Below are 22,645 nucleotides of genomic sequence, written 5' to 3'. Positions count from 1 at the left end.
TAATATTTACTTGTAGTTTATTCAGCGTAGTTAATATTTACTTGTAGTATTATATATATATATATATATATATATATATATATATATATATATATATATATATACTTCAATTACGCTTAAAATACTATGAAATGTATTACCACGATATGCTAAATTCTGAACTAAAATGATGGTTATTGAACGTTCAATGGACTCGAGGTTATTCTTCAAGTCTTCTGTACAATTTGAAACGATTTAATTAAATGATTGTCAAAAAAATTGTGGATCACTAACCTCAACAAAAAAGAAATATAATTTGCTTGAACTTGAATTATTAAGATCGTATCACAATGTAGTATTGATCAAAACGTTAATCTTAGATTGGCATTCGATTAGTGTTCAAGAAATGATCAGAAATGCTGCATTTTATATATGTTTTGAGCAAATAAAATTTGATTTAAATCATAGGTTTAAGAAAAAATCTTTTAGTTTAAATCACTTTTCAAATTTCAGATGATTGTAATGTCTGATCTACCGCCGTGAGAAATGAAGAATTAAGATCCTAATGTTTCACATCGAACACAGACATCTTTGTCTCGTTTCATCCTCTTAATGAAATGGTGCTTACTTTCATTTATTTCTTTTTAACTCACATGCTCGTTTGAACACTGTCGGTAAATTCATAGGGAGTAAAATCTTAATTAGCATGTCTTGGTTGCCTGTATTGGGGGATATTAAAGATCTATAGGCTGAAAGTGGGATATTTGTACATACCACCAACCCTTTTTTGGACAGCGTTACATTGGTCTGAAATACGAAAATGTTTCGCAAAAAGCGGGACGTATAGTCACTCTACCTCGGGTCTCCTTAGTATGGAAGTGCCATTTTTGTCATACTATAGCATTTTTTCTATAGGGCGGTTGTAAATTCAACACCTATTTTTAATTTAGATTATCCTAGAAACTAGCATCAGCTCTTTCTGGCGTGTAATACTTTTTACTAATGTGAGGTTTGCCATTTATGATTGCAGAAGTTGATCCAGTGAAGACTAAGAAATGGCTGGTGTATACAGCGTAGAAGACGGAACTAAGATTGCCGCCAAGTATGAAGTTTGGAAGTCGTGGAGGCAAGAGCGAGGTAGGAGTACTACGCTTAACCCTAAGATAATAATAATAATAATAAAAAACTGTCATAAGAAATTCGATCCAAATGTAACGGTGAGAAAATGCAATCAAGACGAAAGGTAACCGTCTCGTGTGGAATGACTACCAGGTTCTTTGGTCCGTACGTCCTACGCAACACCATAAATAGTGAACTATACTTGAAGATGCATCAAACGTACATATACCTTGTGATTCAAGAACGGGAAAATGACAGTAATTGCTGTTCATGCAAGATGGAACTCCGCCCCACTACGCAATTCCGGCGAAAACATGACCTAATGATAATTTCCCTGGATTTTCCGCCGGAGACTGACAGAATGGCCTGCACGCACCTCGATCTACACCCATGCGACTTCTTCCTTTGGGGTTGGACTGAGGAACAAGTGTACAAGTTAAAACCAAGAGATATTAACAGTCTTGAACAAAATACGCATGAAGTGTTTGCAAATGTTCTAGTTGAGGTGCTAAAAAGAGCGGTGGATTCTGTTCCTAGAACATTCCAGAAATGTGTGGAAAATGGGGATACATACGTTGAAATATAACTTAAAAACCAAATGGTACATCCTAGTAATGTATTCAATGGAAATAAAATTGCGATAGGTTGCGATAGGTTGAAATATTCATTGTTACAAATAGATACTGACTTTACAACCATCTTGTATATATAGTTCAAGCTTCATCAATCTATGTCACTTGGGAGTGATAAAGCATGCGAAACTTACTTTGTACTTAAATTACGCGCACTGGCGTATTAAGTTTATTTCCTTCATGCTTACAGTTGAATATGTTGTGTTTCCTGGAAAATTGATCATTATTACTAAAATATTAATGATTACTAATAAATATATTTAAGTCAACACAGGTATTTTTAGCGAACGTTGAACCTGATGCTGCTGTCTGTACACTAGAAAAAGAGGACACTTCCATACATATATATATATATATAAAACGCACGGACCATACTTTGGGGCCCAAGAAAGGAGGCATGTTCAGTTAAAAGATCTTTGATAACCATGTCTTTAGCCGAAGGAAGACTTCTATTGGCAATGTATATTTTGCTCAACAGATGTCTCTGGAAGTAAGGTACAGCAGCGCCTCTAGCGTATCTTTGTTAAATTTCTTGTAGTTATTACTCAAAAAACAAGGAAGTTTGTGTTTCATTCTAGTAGGTGGTAAAAATGATGTTTTTGTCGTTGCGCAATGCGAACTAACATGTCTAAACGAATAATGTCAAATACAAAATTTGAGATATTTTTTATAGTTACTCAACTGCATATCATACCAGAATCCCCGTTCTTCCTTGGTGTAGAATAAGGTTTGCGGAAATTATTTGAAACCTGAATGCAACATTTTTTTTGTTTCAAATATTTATCAATGTAAAATCGATTTCGCTGAAAATACGTCCTCTAAATTGCTCCTAAATAGCTTTTCACTATGTCACGACCAATTCAAGTGGATTTCTCGCATCTGGAAAATGAACTTCCATTTTCTCGGGCCTTTGCGGCTAAGCGGTTCGCGTATGTGCCTTTGGCGTGGGAGACCTGGAATCAATTCCCGGAGGGAGCTCATGTGGTTGGGATTTCACATTAATCAGTAGTTCCTGTCTCATATAGCCCCGCCGCTGATTAAACTCAAAATCAACTCAACAAACTTTATTTTTCCGGAATATATATTTTAAAAGCGATTATTTTGTCAAAGTTATGTTGTAACACTGCTTTCGTACACCCGCAATCGGAAGATTTTATCCGTTTAGTGGGAACTCTTACCCAAAATTTATATCCATCAAACTGTTTTTTTTTTAAATCAACCTTAAGTTTTTTTTTCTCAGTGTTTGATGATTAGCTGAATTGTCCTTGTGTATAACATACTCGTATTGAACACATTAAAATATATAGCATACAAATTTCATGGATGTATAATGAACGCTTCAAAAGGAATTCGTATTAATAATGTAAAACTTTCAATCAACCCACGTAGGCCTACACTGCAGAGAATTATTCAAAGCTCCATCTTAGAATCTTAAAAAAAAAACTTAGAATTCCTAGACCAAAAATATATGTATCACCATTTATTGCCCTCCTAGATCTTGAATATTCGAAATTCCTATCTTACCCATATTTTAGAGTTTGAATAAAACACTTTTAGAAAATTCAAATTACCTTCACCCAATTATTTAGTAGAGGTGGTGAACAGTGTAAAACGTCCAAGCTCACTTTTCCACCTTTGATTCAATTTTTGTTTTAAAAAAACATACTATTCTCAATTTAAAATTCAATGAGCGAATTTGTACAAAATTACAAGTTCTACACCCAAGAGTTCCAAACATCTAGTAGAAGTTGAGGAAATATTTCACGTCTCCTTCTTTCCTGGTAGAAGTGTCTTTGCGGAATACTCATTAGTCAGTGCAAGGTTTAAGAAGAACATTGTGCAAAACTTAAAATGCTTGTGCCCAAAGGTTTTGAGATTCTTATAAAAGCTGAATATTATATTGAAGGCTCTCTTTTGAATTGTGGCAGTGGTATTCCGTATACCTTCTTTACTTCCTAACTCTAGGGTACATGGAAAATATTTATATACAAAATGTTTAGGTTTTACGCTTCATAGTTTCTGAGATTTAGATAACGACAAAACATATTCAAGACTCCCTTCACCCATAAGGCTTCATTTAAAAAAAAAATACATATAAGAAAAACTAAATACTTGAAAACTGATCCGGATCGTAATAATTATGAATGCGTTAAAATATCTAATAATACTTTCGACAAAGTAGATACTTTCAAATATCTATTTGAAGCAGACCAGAAACATATCCAAGAAGAAATTAAACGTTGACTAAAATGAAGGAATTTGTGTTATTATTAAGTGCAAAATATTTTGTCGTCGATAATTCTGTCGAGGAATTTAAAGCATAAAATATATATAAAACGATAGTCGTGCCCGTTTATGTTGCGAAACATGGTCGCTTACTCTGATGGAGGAACGTAGACTGAAAGTATTTGAGAACAAGATCCTGAGACGAATATTCGGACCCAAGAAGAACGGGAATGGGGAATGGAGGAAATAATCATAACAAAGAGCTGCATAATTTATAATGTTTACCAAACATTGTTAGGGTCATCAAGTCTAGGAGGATCAGGTGGGCAGGTCATGTAGCCAGAATGGAAGACATTGGGAACGCTTTCAAAGTTTTAACTGTAAATCCATTCGGAAACCGACCATTAGGAAGACCTAGGCGCAGATAAGAGGACAATATTATAATGGATCTTGCAGAAATAGGAATACAAAGTAGAAACTGGATCCAGTTGGCTAAGGATAAAAGTCAGTGGAGAGCTTTTGTGAACGCGAAATTGAATCTCTTGGTTGCATAGGCCATATAGTTAGTTAGTTAGTATGTGGAAAACATTTACACAAAATTTCAATTTATATTGTTAATAGTTTCGCAGATTTGGCGAACGGCAAAAATCATTCAAGCACCCTTATCCCACTTTAGGGGTCGCATTTCAAAAAAGTCTTGTCTTTTCTACAGTATAAACTTCAAGAACATTTTACAATACTTCAAGGTTGTACACCTAATAGTTTTAGAGATACGGCGAACGGAAAAAAAATATTCAAGCACTGTTGTTCCCCCGTTTGGGATTTCATTTCAGAAAAGTTAGTCTTATCTACAGCTTTAAATGCAAGAAGTACACTTGCACAGAGCTTCAAGATTGTAAGGCTAATAGTTTTGGAGATCTAGTTATTGGAAAGGAAACCAAGTCCCACTATCATTCGATGCGGGCCACATTTCAAAAAAGCTGGTCTTATCTACAGGTTGAAATGCAAGAATAACATTTGCACAAAATTTCAAGTTTTCACGTTTAATAGTTTCGGAGAACTGGGGAACGGCAAAAATAATCATTCAAGTCCCGTTATTCCTCCTTAGCAGGGTAGGACTGACTTGGTTGGCAAGTCGAAGATCACCGAGAGCCCTTAGTTCCGAATGCTCAAATGGGATCCTCCCGGACTAAAATACATAATAATAATAATAATAATAATAATAATAATAATAATAATAATAATAATAATAATAATAATCTTACAGACTAGTGAATTTCTAAAACATGGTACTTCCATTGAATATGTAATTCTGAATTATTTAGATGAAAGTTGAAGAAACTCAATATTCGCTAGCAATTAGAGAAATTCAAGATGAGCATTTACCAATGAAGCTGATGCTGTCAGAAGAGCAAAATTTCTTCTGCTTTTGATGCCGATAATAATAATGGAGGTCATTGCAAAGAAAATAGTAGTACCTAAAAATTAGAAACAAAAATGTAAGCCCAAACGTTGATAATCCAATTACCGTGAAGCAGCATTGTAGAAGGCCCATGTCCTTCTCCATCATCTGCATATCGAAATGCAGATGAGGGGCACATTTGCATATTGATATGTAAATATAATGATTTTGTGGTAGAATTAATTGCTTAACATTAGCACATTCAGTGCATATTTATTTGATATTATTAGTAATGAAGTGTGAAACACCAAGCATAGTACGTAAATATTAATACAATATTGTATTATATTGTATTTATTTCATTTGTGTTTATTACATTTATAGGCATTATATAGTGTATTAATGGGTTGCATATAATTACTGCGTCGTTGCATAATGTATAGCTTACAGGGGATGATGGAAGAAATGATATTAAAAGCATAGATGAAGGATTAATTAAATAGGAAATGAGCAGATTCCATGGGAATCATACATGAAAGTTCAGAACGCTGGAAGAGAGCTAGCGCTGAGAGAAGTTTTTTTTTCCCGACTTGCTGTCGCCTAGACTTCAAGATGTGAGGTCTCTCACAACTCACCATGGAAAGAAATAACCCGAATAGGAGCTAAATAAGTATCTTTATACACAGGAAGTAGCCTACGAACTTCCTTGGTGAAACTACACTGAAGTTGATACAGTGTGTTGAAACACAGCGTTTGTATTGTTTCAAAAGCCATAAACTTTTTCGCTTCTACATGCGAAATTTTAGTTTTCTATAGGTGTGATTTCCAATGCAGCGAGCTCAAGCGTCACTTCCTCCCCCCTTCTAACCAAAGACCAGTAAACCTGGCTAGCGAGCCTTTAGTTAGTTCCCGAAATGCAACACCAATTTGAAAATGTATACTCTGATTTGACTTATTTTCTGTGTTTAATATTAATATTTACGTACTAAGCAAAACACGTTCTTGGAAGTACCGCTTAAAATTCTGATTTATTTTATCATCGTGTTTCCCTTATCGAAGAAGACACTTGGATCTTGTATTTGGTAAAAGTAAATAATTAACAAAGATGTTTCCTCAATCTCTCTCCAAGCAAACATGGCTGCATTAGTAGCAGACAGTTTTGAAAGACAGCCACAGGAATTGGGTGTACTGCTGCTTCTGAGAGAGATGACAGTTCATGAATTTTATATATATGTATTCTGTGTATATTTTTCTTTAATTTTATGTATAATAACCAATGTTTCTCATATTAGTTTGTGTATAACAAGTGAAGAAAAACAAAATTTGTGTTAAAAACTCTCATAGTTTCTGCTGCGAGCAAAAGCTTCAGTGTTGACCGTCCTTGAAGTAGGGGCAGCACGTGTCAGCAAAGAAAGGGTGAATTTGGCTACGGATGGTAGCTGAACAAGTGCAGTGGCAAATCGGACCACCCAGAATATCGCTTCAAGGCAGAGAATCTTTTGTCAAAGGTTGCTTGAGGAAGCGAGTTTCTTCGTTTCCTTGTTTTTGGTAAAGACATATACTCGTTTTCATGAGAGAACGAGGCAGTTCAAGTTAGAATCGAGAGGCGACAAGATATAGTTTTTCGGTCAGAAGGAAGTCACTTGACTTCTCTTACAGAGAGTTTGATACCCGGGACAAGGTGTGAACAAAGTCCGGTTCCCCTGGATGGTCCTGTGAACAACTGTATACGCGAGTGTGTAGAACTCAGTTTTTCAAAATGAAGTTACAATCAATTCACAGAATGTGTGAGCCCTACACATATCTGTAGTTAATACGTATCAGTGGTGATTATTAAATCTAGTGAAAAAAATGAAAGTTAACTTTTACGTTAAGTGAATCTTCACTCATTCTCTGAGTGCTACGGACACTCAATAGAGACTATTTGTTTTGAATCTCTTCAAACATCCCCTTTTTAATATGGGAAAGCCTAGCTCTTCCAATATGGGAGAAATATATTACTTAAGATATCTCAAGTAGAGATATTAAACATAGGCCGGTAACGCCTTTAAGCCGTGCCTGTCCTTGGACATTTTTAGAACAAGGCTTCAAGCAATTATTGTGCTTGTTTATAGAGGATATACTAAAAGTTCGCTCATAGAACGTCAGTAATCCAGTGTACCATATCTTATATAGAACTTTTCCCGTAGTGGTGGAATGAGAATCCAGAAGGACTCTGTGTCATGCAACTTAGAACTTGTGAACATCGAGTGAATATCTGAACAGTGAATCAGCATATTAAATTTGTTTATTTTTATCTTCAACTTGTTTTTGTTTATCTACGCAGATATTGAAATATGTTTTCAGTTTGAATTACATCTCTCCTCTAAACTGTTAGAGACCAGAAAATCATGAATATGAGGAGATAAAAGAAAGTTGTGTATATATATATCTATATATCTATATTTTTTTTAAGGTCAGACAGACCTTTCTAACTTCAGGTTCATCCTACGTTATTAAAGTTTTTTTTTATGAAATTGTGTTAAATATATCAACATATCAATATATCTAAAAAGTGTGTGTGTGGTAGTGCACTACGTAAAGGTGATAAAATATTAGTGTATCAAAGTGTGGATATCATCACATCTATCATATTTATGTTCCTGTTTCCTATGTGGAAAATAAAACTACCATCTCTGACCAGAACCAATGTCTACTCAATTTGCTGTAGGGTGAGTACCTGTGCTAATGATATGTTTGTTTCAGGAGTGTGATTCAAGGAGGCATTTTCCCCTTGATTGTGTATGTTTGACCACCTCTCTGTATGGGGGCTCAGAGAGAGTATACTGCCCAAGGAACCGAATAACAGCCATGAGATAGTGAGCTCAAATACAGGCTGCTACCTGTAAAATTTTACATTATAATTTTTTTTTAACCTTATTTGAAAGTTTAAACTGACTCACTATTGTAGCATCTTTGAGCATGGCTGTTATGCAGATGATCCTGAGATCTGCTGTTCCACAAAACTAAATAATATTGCTCTACCGACTTCATAAGGGAGTGGTGGTCCTTACAGGAGAGTACCTTATCTCCAAGAGGGAAGAAATCTTTTTCACATAATTTGTATTTGCCTTCTATGCAAATATTTCAGTTAATTTAAATATTCCCAGCCACTCTCCTTCATTTATTTTTTTTATTTATTATTTTGTGTTGGTGTTCTTAGGTGACCATAGTTTCGGCTCTGGCTACCTGCACCTCACAGCATCCCATTCAAGTTATCGAATTAGGCGTGACAGCGAATAACTTGCCTTTTAGTCCTGGTAAGCTTTATTATAATGGTGAACAAATCCGTAGAAACTGGTTGTTATACTCAGTGCAAATGACAAAATATTTTGATCTACAGTAGAGCGTCGATTATCCGAACGTCGGTCAACCGAACGACCGCTTAACCGAACTGTGTACTCGCTCGCACCTGTTACTCTCCCACCCTACCGTCCATCATCCCCCTCACTCCCAAACCAAGTTTCCCACAGTAGTCGCCGCACTGAGCCACCGCTGGCGGAACATTGCTTCGTAATGGGGCCTTCATAAGGCGCTGCTGACCGGCCAAGCCGCTAGTCGCTGTGTTTCAACAATCAGCACACTTCTGTCGGTTTGGCACTGGCTGTAGAAGTAGCGGCAGTATCAAAGCTGTTCACAGCAACAGCTGCGCCAGCTTAGAGTTGAGGCGTGCCGCTCCGCGCATGGCAAATAAACATGTACAGTTCGATTATCCGAACAAACCAATTTTCTGAACACCCATGTCCTCCAATTACTTCGGATAATCGAAGCTATACTGTATTTGTATGGCATTTGGCAGTAAAGAGACGACGAACTCCTTGTTTATTACTGAGGATGGTACTAACAGTAATGGTACTAATAGTGATGAGGTACTAATAGATGGTACTAATAGTAATGAGGATGTTTATTACTGAGGTCTACTAACCATATTTATAAAATAGTAGAATAACAAGAAACCAATATACGAGGTTTCATCTTCCTAGGTTGAAATGAAGGAGATATACTACATTTTCGGCTAATTGTTTGCCCCTCTTAAGCCAAGTATTTTAACAAAAGTAACATGATAAAAACCTAAGACTAACAAGGGTCAAATCAGGTTTCAAGAGTCAGCAAAATCAGTCAATTGGTCTAGGGGGAATTGGAGAATAAACATCGTTATATTCATTTTTATGTATATGGGTAGATATAGATATAAAGTAACCATTATAATCAGAATAACAGAAACATCTGATGTTTGGAGCACTAATAATCGTGAAATGCTAATACTGATGATGTATATACAAAGTATGGCTCTTTTTAGTGATGTGATGTGTTAATTTAATTGATGGTCTGTAGTACGTCAGGTAGGACGGAGGCGTTTGTTGAAGCAAGGAGACTGTGGTGGTGCAAAATGAAAAACCTCTGAACTTCAAAGTGTCCGAATTAAAGGTGCGAGATTAGTTGATGCAAATATATCTAAGGTGGTCAATGTGTTAAGTGCGTTGCAAGAAACAGTGTTCTTGGTAATGGCAGGTTTCAGACCTCATGGGAAACCACATTGCCCAAAAGTAATAGTTGTGGGAACAGAAGATTTAGAGACAGAGATCTACATGCTCTGGAGATCACTGTTGCTAAGAACCGTAGAGCAAATGCAAAAAACGTGAATGTGGAACTGAATCAATACCTCGAGTAGCCTGTTGCGACAATCACAAATCGATGCAAGTTACATAACTTAAACATCCGCTGTCAGTTGCAATTTCCAAATTACTCGCCGCCTCCGTAAGGTTTAGTGTAAATGAATGTAATGGTGGCACATGCACGGCGAACCTTCACTCAAAGAAACTGTGGCGGCCCCCCAACAAACCTATGACCCGAACTGTCTCCTCCAAATATGGCGGCGGGTCTGTGATGCTTAGAGTTACAATTTCCTGGTATTTAGTGAGTCCTGTGATTACTTGGATTGAATTAGATTTGAGTTTAGCGTTTCGTTCAGCAGCGAGGCTGTTGAAATGTGGTCGTATAGCTGAACGTGCGACCCAAATTACATGAAGTCTCGCCAATAAACAAACTCGGATCTCCCACGTCAAAGGCACATACGTTGCCTAAATAACCACGAGGGAGTTATCTTGTGACTACGATCACGAGACGCATTACTGTCAGTGATCACATGGAGATTTTAAATGACTACTCGCATCGTATGCTCAACATGTTGTTTCAGGCCAATGGTGCGGTTTCAAGATGATGATTCACACTGCTAGACAGACCTATTGAGGAGTAGTTTGATGAGCATCGACATGAAATACAATACCTTCCCTGCCCCCAACCAATCCTGAGACCTCAACATTATTAAACATCTGTGATCTGTTCTGGAGCTCAAACTCCGGAGCAAACATCATTGTCCATCCTCGCTTGAGGAACAGAGTGGTGCTGCAATGCATGAGAAATTGTTCAATATTTGTCTGGAAACCATTCATGGCTTGTACGTTTGTCTTAATGAACAAACTCCATGGCTCTGGGTAAGTAGAGTAACAAATAAAACACAGTTCTGGCCAGAGCAGAGTGAAATATATTAAAAACTATACTTACAATGTGTTACAGTTTCATGTCAGATGAAACAGTGTTTGTGTCTGATGAAGAGGACGTTAGGTCCTTGAAACTGTAACACATTGTAAGTATAGTTTTTAATATATTTCATTCTGCTCTGGCCAGAACTGTGTTTTATTTGTTACGTTTGTCTTCTACGGCGAACCAAAGCTGTTCTGTAGGCTAACAATCGATCTCAAGCTGAATTAATCATGAAAGTTACTTTTTCAGTAGGTTTTCCCATTATTTTTTTATATTATGAAGCACGTTGTCAGTTAATTTAACTCATATATTACTCTAAAAAAAATTGTATAAAGTAACAGTGTTAAAATTCATTAATACATGCACACATTAAGTACAGTAATAAGTAATATTTCTTCCATCCTTACTCACCTCCCTAATGTGAGGTCCAAGGCAAAACAAAGATGCGATTAATTCGCGTCCTTCGGGTCTTAACAAATACAATCTCTTACGAGCTGTGTTCACCAATGGCCGTGATGTTGCCCTTGGATTTTGGCGGATACGACGTTCTAAGTCGTCGCGCAGGTCCCACATTCTCAGAATTTCATGCATCTGGTAAAATAAAAGAAAATATATAACTCACATTTTGCAGAAACTCAATTTTGTGTAATGCAGAAATATTTATCCATCTACACTTTAAAAACTAAACACCTGGTGCGAAAGATCTTAGGAGTTAGCCAACCCTTCCAACACTTCCAACAAATCTTGCTTCTTTATTTCATTTTTTTCTTTTCTTTTCTTTATTTCTTTTTTTTTTTCAGGTGAGGCGTTGGCGAAACTGAGCACCCTCAGGAAAGGGCACAATAGGTGGAATGGCGAATAGAGACCAAATCTGAGGTCCAGGTCTAGCGGAACTTCCGGACGCGTTACACACGCCGCACACCCCATCACGTCTGACCATCCGCCACTAGTATACGAGGTTCAAGGAGACCGAAAGTGTCATCAAGAGGACGAGTTCTGAACGTCCGCGCACGATTGTATCAGATGTAGAATGGGTGCAACACGAATTTCTCCGGAGCCCAACCAAATCAGTCCGTCAAAGTATCGATAGTTGCAGGTACCACCGACCACATTGAACAGGGTGCTACACGAGTGACTGAAGCTGCAGCTGCTGCATACTCTTCAACCTGATGACAGGCCAAATCTCAAAGCATTTACAATTGAGATTCGGAGTCACATCGATGAGGACCCAGACTTTCTGACAAAGGTGACGTTCTCGGACAAAGTGTGCTTTCATGTGTGCGGGATGGTAAACCAACACAATGTGCGGACATAGCGGCTTAGAAAACTCTAACGTAAGCGAAGAAATTGTTGTTGATTGGTCTGCTTCATGATCGTGTGGTGGAACCGTTTTTTTAGAGGTTTTAATCACTGCGACTGTTCATGTGGAATGTTGGAACAGTTTGCATTTCCACAGAACAAACACCTGCAACTTGACGTCCTGCTGCAACAGGACGGTGCCCCTCCTCACTGGACCGCGATAATTAGGAATACTTTGGACAACATACCCTCAGGTTGTTGGGTTGGTTGAGGAGAACCCATTGCCTGGCCCCCAGTGTCTAGATTTTTGTCTTTTGGGCTTTGTGAAGGATGTGGTCTACAAGACCCCAGTGCAGGACTGAAAGGAACTGCAAGCTCGCACTGGCGCAGCATTTTAGACGTTACGAAATACGCACTGGGCCCGATGCGGTGGAACTTGAATATCGCTTAGATATCTTGCATGTTACAAATGGCGCTCACATTGAACTCTCTAAATAGCCAGTAAATCTTTAGGTATGTGTGTGAACATTATGTCACAAACCGCACCATTCTCTCTATCCTTATATCTGAATTAGAGACAATTAAAGTTGAAAAGATAATTCTGGAACACCGTGTTTTAAAACTAGCAGAAATTAACAATTTGATAACGTTAGTGTTCAAGTACTAATGTAAATCATGCAATGAATTCGTAATTACTTATTCTCTGATTTTAGATTGCCCTTTCTCCTTTTGTTTATTTACAACTTAATTTTATTCCTTTCTTTAGTTTATATTGTTTTTAAAGCAGAATACGTTAAAAAATCGCATTAACCATTCTATTATTTTTTAAAGTACACAATAAAACTTCGGTACCGAAGACACGCTATAATCGTTTCTAGGAGACAGAAGGAATGGAAAGTGTTAACGTATATGTTGGGCTTCCAAACTTACTGACTAAACACCTGGATGCCCTATAAAAATCTACACTAAAAACCAGACGCATGTAAAAACTAACACAAAAATCCGGAACAGTCTCTTCAATATAGTCATATTTATTTCCAGTATAGTCAAAACTCATTAAATTAAAAGGAATTTTGTTTAATTAAAAGGTAGTCACTGACCAGAAGTGAGTGACAGAGAGTAGATTCCTATGAGTCAAGTATCAATGACTAACAAATGCTGAATATTATTTAATTATCGCAAGAACGATATTAACTTCTGTTTTAGTGGGGAAAACTGTACTTTTGGAGTTTTGAGCGTTTTGGGGGGAGAGATGGTGTAAATCCGGAACTGACGCAGCCTGCGAGCTCTTTATAAATATATATAAAGCGAAAATATTATATGATGGAATACCCCCCGGGCCTACTTCAGCCATTATGGGGAATCAAAATTTTACAATGTCGCAACGTCGCAGGTCAAATTGGAGCCAACTTTACGAATACAACAAACAGTTAAATGGATTGCTACACTAATAAGTAATGCTAGTGTCAATCAATATTGACTTTAGCTGCCATCTGGAAAGAATCGATATCACTATTTGATAGATTGGTAGATCTAATCTATGGTGGGGCCGTGTTGGCTCAGTGGTAGAGCGTTCACCTCTGGTGCTTGGGGTCCTGGGTTCGATCCCAGCCCTCGCCAAGTGAACTTTGTGGTGGACAAACACCGTGTGCGCGGGTTTCCTCGGGGTTCTCCCGTTTCCTCCCACTTTCTTCATTCCACCATTTTCATTCATTACTCATCATCACCGTCTCCTTTAGACTAACCAGCATATTCGTGGGACGTAAAACTCAAAGATTTCATTTCATTTTTCTAATCTATGGTTCTTTATTTGCGACGTTGCCACATAGGGGTCATTTCAGACTTCGCTTGAGGGGGCAAGAGCACCATCGACAGAAGACTTTCACGTTTTGTACTAGTATAATAGTAGACAATCGATTAAAGTATATGTATTCCTCAAGCTCATGGGGGAGTAGTAATTGCAAACTCCTCCTCCTCTAAATGACGCCACTGTTCACATAGTGCAATTTGTGTTTCCAGACGAGGACTCGAAAGGTATACCAATGTATATAATATATATAACTAGATGCCACTTTTTTCTGCAGAAAAAGAGAAAGTTGCGTATGGTCTGTTTTACATGAAAAAAATGGTCATTGATGTGATCTCACGTTTCTTCGTTAGGTGAAAAAGGTATTTCAGTAATAACCTTCCACTTCAAGAAGGGTTTCCTGCTTAAAAAAAAAAAGGTATGATAAACTTCTCTTTACCCATTTACTTATTCTCATTTCTCAATGTGCTCTAAACAGTAACCACATGCTACACTCCGCAAAAGCAAATAAAGGCTTAAAAAAAACCGGAAATCCATTTCCTGCTTATGATCAGTTTCATCCAAAACAATAGTCCCTATCGAGAAGACTCAAAGACAACACGCGCAATACGAAGGTGTTTTCAAACGTTTCCGACCTGACCAAGTCTGGGAAATGATATAAAGAAAATAATGCGTTTATTTTTCAACATTATTACTAAGGCCCGGATTTTTATGTTTTTACATATTTTTTCCTTTGTATGTACGCTGGTGAAAATATGAAATGTTTGCAAATTACGAAGTAAGGAGCCATATAAACCACAATCACGTTACATATTTTTACATATTTTGAAGTCTGTTACATATTTTCCGTCTACTGTACATATTTTTACATAAATTCAGTTTCCTTGCTCCTTTTCGCTAATTTTCTTTAAATAATACGCAAATAAAAATAGGCTTATATATGGAACAATATCTCAAAAAGTACTTTATTTAATTGTCTATATCTTTTCTCTCACTTTGTTCAACCGATTTGCATTGCGGGAAAGCTGAGTTAAAACAAATCGTACACTCTACAATATGCAAGGAAATGTCGTCAGTTATCGCTTTCAATCCTGAAAAAAAGAAGAAAATCTTTATATATATATATATATATATATATATATATATATATATATATATATATATATATATATATATATATATATATATATATATATATATATATATATATATATATATAGTGGGGGTGGAGGTGGCGGTGAGAGGGAGGTGATTAGAGCGGTTAGGCTTTATCACTTGTTTCTTAAATCGAATTAAAAATCGCTTTTGTATGACTCGATGGCTACTCCGCCACTTCTTCCTTCAAACAAAGGGGAAAAGTATTCAGTTTCGCGACCGCTTTGTTAGTGTGCACGCTCGTGACCGAGTCAGTTTCTTGTTTTCAATGATGGCTTCCTCTTTAGCATCAAAATTGAAATCGTGGATAGCTATGGATGACGCTTATACCACAGACCGTAAAATTGTTTTTTGTTAAGTATGCGATAAGAAATTGGTCTGTTCAATGAAGTCACAATTGGATCAGCATATGCAAACGGCTACTCACATGAAAAACAAGGTGTTACAGCGTGCCGCAAAGCAAAAACTTTTAACCCAAACAAAACCAGCACCTGAAAACAGCAGTGAATTTTACAAAGACCTTGCCAATGCGTTCATAGCAGCAGACATACCGTGGTACAAATTGCAAGTCCCACAGTTCTCGTCCTTTTTGGAAAAATATTGCAAGAAACGAATCTACTATCCGCAAGAATTATTTCGATGCGTGCTATGAAGATACTATCAAACACATTCGAGCTGAAATTGGTGATTCGCATATATGATTTGCGGTGGATGAAACTACAGACGGATTAGGACGTTTCGTTGCCAATCTGGTGGTAGGAAAGCTTTTATTACTGCTTAAGCTTTTATTACGTAAATATGTTACAGTATATTTATTAGCTAAGAAAATAGCACAGACACAAAATAAACATGAGAAAATATTTTTACATATTTTCATATTTTTAACATATTTCTTACATATTTCACTGATTTTTGTTACATATTTATGTACATATTTCGGTACTTTGTACTACATAAAAATCCGGGCCTTAATTATTACTCTACACTTCAATGCACTTCTCAAATCTTTTAACACCTTTATCCCAGTGTAAAAATAGTCATAAATCTTCCCTGCAAAACAGCTTGTAACAACATGTTTCAGTCCATTCTTGTCCAAAAATTTTCTTCCTCAAAGGTCTTTCTTGAGTTCTAAGATTGCTTGGAGTTAAATCTGGGGTGTAGGTTGAGTGCTGAATATCTTTTATATCACATTGTTTAACTACATCCTTGACAACAACACCCGTGTAGATTGGATCATTGTCATGAAGTTTGTGAATATCGCGACTCACCTTTGTCAGACCGACTGATTCAAATGACTGCTTCCAACGAACTGACACAACTAGCGAGTTGAAGATGACAAATGGTTTATTCAATAGATGGCATTATATGTCATGAGCGTCTTATTATTAGTGTGACCCCGCGTACAGTAGTCGCTAACGCTCTCGTTTTTAGTGCGAGCGTCCTGAGCGCAATTCCAGCTGGGGCACTCGTTCGAAAAGAATATTTTTTTTCAGGCCAGCCAGCCTGAGTGAGGTTTTCCTGGGTTTTCTCAATTCAGACGAAGCACGTGCCGGGATGATACATAACGCACAGGTCTTAGGCCTCTTCCTTCCTTTGTCTTCCTCGGTAAGTGCAAACGCAGTTGAATTTCATCCCTCATATATGATGAGCTAACATGGCCATAGATGCCGAAAGCCCAGAAATCTAAATCCTAATCCTAATCCCCTTATTATTAGCAGCGTAATATTTCAGTGTCAAGCAAGAAAGTTTCAAAAATAGCCTCGTATTTCTTGGAAATCAAAACATTTTTTTTTGTTAGGAAAACAATGATTAAACATGTTTCCTTAAGATAACGGAAACTCGTCCATTTAGGCTTTACTATTTTAAAATACAAAATAAGAATTTTAGGAATGACCAAAAATGCATCAAAATATTAAGATCTTGGCCAATAATTAGTTTTTGGATCAGGCGCCACAAAAGTTTGGAACGGCCCCTAAATCGAGTTTTCATATTTTTTTACGGAATAAGCACATCATACTGAGTTAAGTGATAGTTTGGGTTTGGCTGCACTATATGTAGTTCTCCACTTTATAACGCCTACTAAAATATTTGATTGAAATATAGTGGCTTTTTTGATCCAACAACAGGCTTCATTCGGAAATACGAAGGAAGAAATACGTCATGGCTATGTAGAAATATTGCACTTAACCTTCAAGAGATGAAAACTTAATGCCCTACGATTTAAAACAATTAAAAAATGAATCATTTATATTTCAAGTAAAATAAAAAGTTAAAAAAATGAAACAGAAGTGGTCGCAGGTAAGAAATATAAACGATTATTAATATTGACCAGTAAATCATATCAAGCAGAATGAAAATAATCCTTATATCTTTGCATCGTTCCTTCCCCTAGTAAGAAGAGAAGTTTTATAAATTGGTTAGTTAAACTTTCTTAGTGGTCGTAGCAATCTTCCTTGAATTTATTTGTGTACATCTAGTTGAAGCATAGAGGTAACTGAAAACTTCATTGAATTAAGCGAGCTTGAGACGAAATTATCCTCGGTAGCAAAATGTTAATTTCTAATCTAAAATGTTCGGGGAAAGAAAATCTCTAATATGAACTTCATTGTAGCTATCTGTAAGATTAGCGTACACTACCTCGATTTCGAAGATCTGGATGGGGTCCCCGGTCGAAACTCGTGTGACTCAGATCTCATATTACGATTTGTGACAAGGAACCCAAAACTCCAAAGCAAGCAAACAAAACAAATATACTATATATGCTAAGAGACAGCGTTTGTGGCACTTGAAGGCGGCGTTCCGAATTCTCTTTAAGCGTTGTTGGTAAGTGAGAGAACTGCGTGTTGCCATGTCTTTGTGCACATTAACGACATGTTTCCATAATCTGCTCGCGCAGTAATGCGTGTGGTTATCTACTTTATAACGTGGCACCGTCGCATCACAGCCTTCATTTATTGGTCTAACCCACATGAAGTCAATTATATCCCGCGCTTTAGAAAGAGCTTCTTGCTACGGCTCTCCCTTTTATCGAGATCTCCCTAAAGTAACACTTTTACTCTGGTTTATCTAAATCCCAAGTCTTTGTTTAAACGTAATTACATTTTTGGTTTCTGTGTTTAAAGACGAAGCTGAGGCCAGTATTCCATTCTGCTTATGGTGTTTCGTTCAGCTTATGAAATTTGCCCTCATAATAAATCCTATAGAACATATTTCTAACACCAAGAACGTAAATGCGAATTGCTATAAAACTAAATTTCTGTGGGTGCATGCAAGAACCTGATATGTGACATTTCTGTGAAAAGTGAGTTATCGACATTCATGAAGGCTCCAGAGGTCATTCGACTTCCTGTAAAAAATTCAGAGTTGTGGGAAGTTTACAAGTCCAGCAAAAGCTGGTGCGTACATCATATCAGGAATTGGAATTAACGCTTGTAGCGTGCAAGAACCTGATATGTTCTCGCCGCATTCTAATCTTTCCATTCTTGATACATACGACATTGTAGTGGACTTTTAATGATGTAAAACACATTTTTTTCCGTTCCCTGGTCGTACTTTCCTATATTGTGACAGGAAGTTTGGAATTATTGAAAAGAAGGAGAGGTCTACAATAGCAGTATAAACTACACATCAGTGGGTCGACATTATTAGAAAATCAAAAAGAGCCAAACTTTTCCAAGTAACAGAAATGGTGAGAAATATGCTCTTTTCCCTTGCTCCAGTTATTTCATCATTAGTCTTCTGCAAAGACTGTGTTCAAGGCGAATCAGTTACAGAAAGCTTCCAAATTTACAAGTACCAAGGAGTAATCTACTATTGTCCATACCGCTTACTCTGCGATATAAATAAGTGGCAAACAATCAACATCGCCGTGCGTGGCCAGCACCCACATCTTTATGAATTGCTTGCTCTGTTCTTCGGATGAAGAAACTTGTCTACTGCGAAAGTAAAGGATTTGCGAAAGCTTCTTACTTATATTTCATCAGAATTGCGAGACTACTACGAATTTAAAGTAAGCGCAACCAAATCATCTTCACATCGGCTTAAAAGGAAGCTGAACACCATTAAAGTAAGTCACATGTTTCCTTGTTACATAAGAGAGAAAATCAACAAGTACTTTTAGTTGAGGATGATCTTTCGAATGAGCTGGTGGGAAAAAAACAATGTTGCAATTCGATACATTAGCAATATATATATGTATTGGTATAAATTTAGTGATGGCAACAGCCCGTCCTATAGCTCGTGCCGTTTATGATTATTTATGAGCGGTTAGGATAAATGTTCTACTTGAGTGCAAAGGAAGCCGGTTCAGAACGATTTGAACGTGGCAGGTATATTCAGAGTGTTACTCCAGCGCCAAAGAAATTGAGCAGGCCGGTAGCCAGCCCAAAAATTTAGGGGGGCCCGGCTGAGAGTAGGGGGGCCCGATCCAATCCTATTATAGTTCATCACCATATTATAATTCATTTGAAAGCCTACCGTGAAAATTTTAGGGGGGCAGCAAAAATTTCGGGGCCCCCTTGACCCTCCTGGATACGGGCCTGCGAAAGAAATTCAGACGTAGAAAGCGAAATAGAAACGTTAGCAGAGGAAGAAACTGGTGACAATCGAGACTAGTGTCACCATCATGTAGTTCATGCACGCTAAGAACTGTCTGTCGAAATGCCATTTTCCTTTCCAACAATTATGTACGTAATATTTCCGCATATAACCAGACAGCGATTTCTGGATATTATGTTATGATCATTTATAAAATACTGAAACCAAAATGTAATGATCAAAACAGTAAATGTATTTATTATAGCCCGAAAACTTTGCAGCTATTTATTTCAAAATGTTTTAATTGTAACATACCAGGTTCTTGCATGCACCCACAGATTTTATAGTTTGATGTTTCCCCGATCATGTCATTCTTAGGAAGAGAAAATAAACAACCGGGCGAATTTATTCCCAAAATGAGGTTGTTGTAATTTCTAGTAATTCGAGAAAATCAAACAGTTCAAATAAATTCGAGGAGTACCGCGAAAGTCAATGCAAATATATATCCCCTTTAAAATGTATAATGTTCCCTATCGTTTGCGAAACCTGAATACCTGCAAAAAAAAAGTTCGTTGTCTGTAATAAAAGTATATTTAGAAAAGTGGCAATCCATATTCTATAACCCATGATTCTCTTTACTGTCTCTACCGGAGTTTATTTCATATTAGACATTCAAGCTAAGTTATACGTATAGTATACAGAGTGTATCAAACCAACACCGACAACATTTGGGAGGTGATTCCTAACACTAAAATAAGACAAAAGTGTAGACCAACCTGAGTGCACAAATGCTTCCTTTCGGAGCTGTAGACTGCCGAAACCATAAAAATAAAAACGAAGTTTAAATGTCCATAGGTACAAAACTATGGGACCTACCGTAGTCGGGTCAAGATTTCAATTAAGAACTAGTATATGCTTTACCCAAATATCCATGTTTCAGAATCATAAGATACCCACGTAAACAAATTTATAGAGGGAGTTTGGGTAAGGGCATATAATTTGAAGTACTCTCAAACTACTACTATAAAAATCGTTGCGTGAGCACCTTAGGATTCTGAAACATGGATATTTGGATAAGGCATACTAGTTCCTAAGTGAAGTCTTGACCCAATGACGGTAGGTCTCATAGTTTTGGAGCTATGGATCTTTAAATTTCATTTTTTCATGTTTTCAGCAGCCTATAACTCCGAAAGGAAACATTTGTGCACCCAGGTTGGTCTATACTTTTCGTCTTTTCTTGGTGTTAGGAATCACCTCCCAAACATTGTCGGTGTTGTTTTGAAACACCCTGTATATGACAACTTTTATAGAAGGGCTATGTTCGTCCATCTGTCTGTTTCTTGATATGTATCAGAGTAAAAATTTAAGAGATAGTGACAAGTATTTTTTAAATCGATTCAACATTCGATAAATAGGTTCTGTCTCCTTTTCTAACCCTCTATTCAGACAGGAGGTTGTGGAAATTAGCATATAGCAAAACTATAATACGAGGATAATGAGAAACAATTATCTTTAATCGATTCACCGTCCCAAGAACACACACACACACACACACACACACACACACACATATATATATATATATATATATATATATATATATATATATATATATATATATATATATATATATATATATATATATGTTCCATCAGTATCTATCTCTATTAAAAACGGAGGTGATGGAAATTCAACAAGATTTTCGTTTCCAATAACAATCTCCGTAGAAAAAAAACGGTAAGGGATAGCAAGAAATCTCCTTTTTATGTGGATTCCGCTTCCAAAGAGAAAATTTTATCTCAATATTTAATAATATATTCAAACTGAAAGTGGTGAGAATCTACCAAACCGATTTCACCACTTATCGCTATAATGACAATTATTAATAAATAACGAAGAGCAGTTTATTTTATGGTACCGCAAAGATGATTTTGTAATCTGCTTTATTTCTTTATTGCAATCCTTCTATTTCCGGTTTCAATATTGATCTCCATAAGGGGAAAACAGAAAGAGATACCACAAAATAGTTTTCTAATACGGATTCAGTGTTCAACTAACAAGATTTGTCGCAAACTTAATCACTGTATTCAAAGCAAATGGTTTCTTGTTTCAATATAATCACCATAGTGGAAAATAACAATAGTAGGGAGCCAGAAGTAAGTATTTTTATGTGGCATCAGTATGACAAGTACTTGAGAGTACAGTTTCATGCCAGACTTTTTTCTCTGTTGCAAATACAAGTGGTATAAATCTATTATCACTTCTGGTCCCATTGGGGCTGGGGTTGCTCAGTAGTAGAGAGTTAACTTCTGCTGGATATTCCCTAGTTCGATCCCAGCACGCGCTATGTAGGAAAGTGGTGGATAAATATCGTGTTAGTGCGGTTTCTCGGGGTTCTCCTGTTTCCATGTTTTTCATCCTATCATTTTCATATATCTCATCAACGTCGGAAGTAAGCCAGAACGAACTCATTTAAGAATGTTTTCCTTTCCAATGTCGATTCCGATTCCAATACTCCAAGGACAGTGACAGAAGGCGATAAACGGTTTTTTGATCTGAATACTGGATATCAAGTCAGAACTTGTCATTTCAATTTAGATTCCTATATAGTTAGTAGTTATAAGAGATAACGAAAACATGTTTTAGAAATGGATGCAGCATAGGAAAACAGGTTTCACCTCTAACTATATTGTTCTATTCTATTCGAAAGTTAGATATCTACTACCTTCCGATTCAGTATCGAATTCATAATAGTTTTAGACTTGCAAAAATATCCTATGAATAAGTTCCGGAAGTCTTATAAAACTACATTATCCGTCTGAGTGTCGACAGGTATCTATGTATTAAAATGCTACAATAGCAATTAAAAGCTTTTTTTTTTTTTTTTTTTTTTTTTAGGTGTGGAAG

At 36.7% G+C, this 22,645-nt stretch overlaps 1 protein-coding gene and 1 long non-coding RNA gene across 2 annotated transcripts in view; both read right to left on the bottom strand.

The window, feature by feature from the left end:
• Positions 1 to 11,514, bottom strand: part of LOC145674182 (condensin-2 complex subunit G2-like) — a 112,887-nt gene extending 101,373 nt beyond the window's left edge. The window contains exon 1 of the mRNA XM_081744016.1: positions 11,353 to 11,514. Coding sequence (XP_081600142.1) covers positions 11,353 to 11,514 — 162 coding nt within the window. The remainder of the gene's footprint in view (positions 1 to 11,352) is intronic.
• Positions 1 to 22,645, bottom strand: part of LOC145674181 (uncharacterized) — a 93,629-nt gene that overhangs the window by 7,256 nt on the left and 63,728 nt on the right. Inside the window, exon 4 of the long non-coding RNA XR_014128877.1 lies at positions 11,353 to 11,532. This is a non-coding gene — a long non-coding RNA (uncharacterized LOC145674181). The remainder of the gene's footprint in view (positions 1 to 11,352; positions 11,533 to 22,645) is intronic.

Source organism: Thermobia domestica, chromosome 17 (genome assembly GCF_964235325.1).
Source record: "Thermobia domestica chromosome 17, izTheDome1.hap1.1, whole genome shotgun sequence".
Classification (NCBI taxonomy): Eukaryota; Metazoa; Arthropoda; class Insecta; order Zygentoma; family Lepismatidae; genus Thermobia; species Thermobia domestica.
This window is presented reverse-complemented; position numbering and strand designations above follow the sequence as displayed.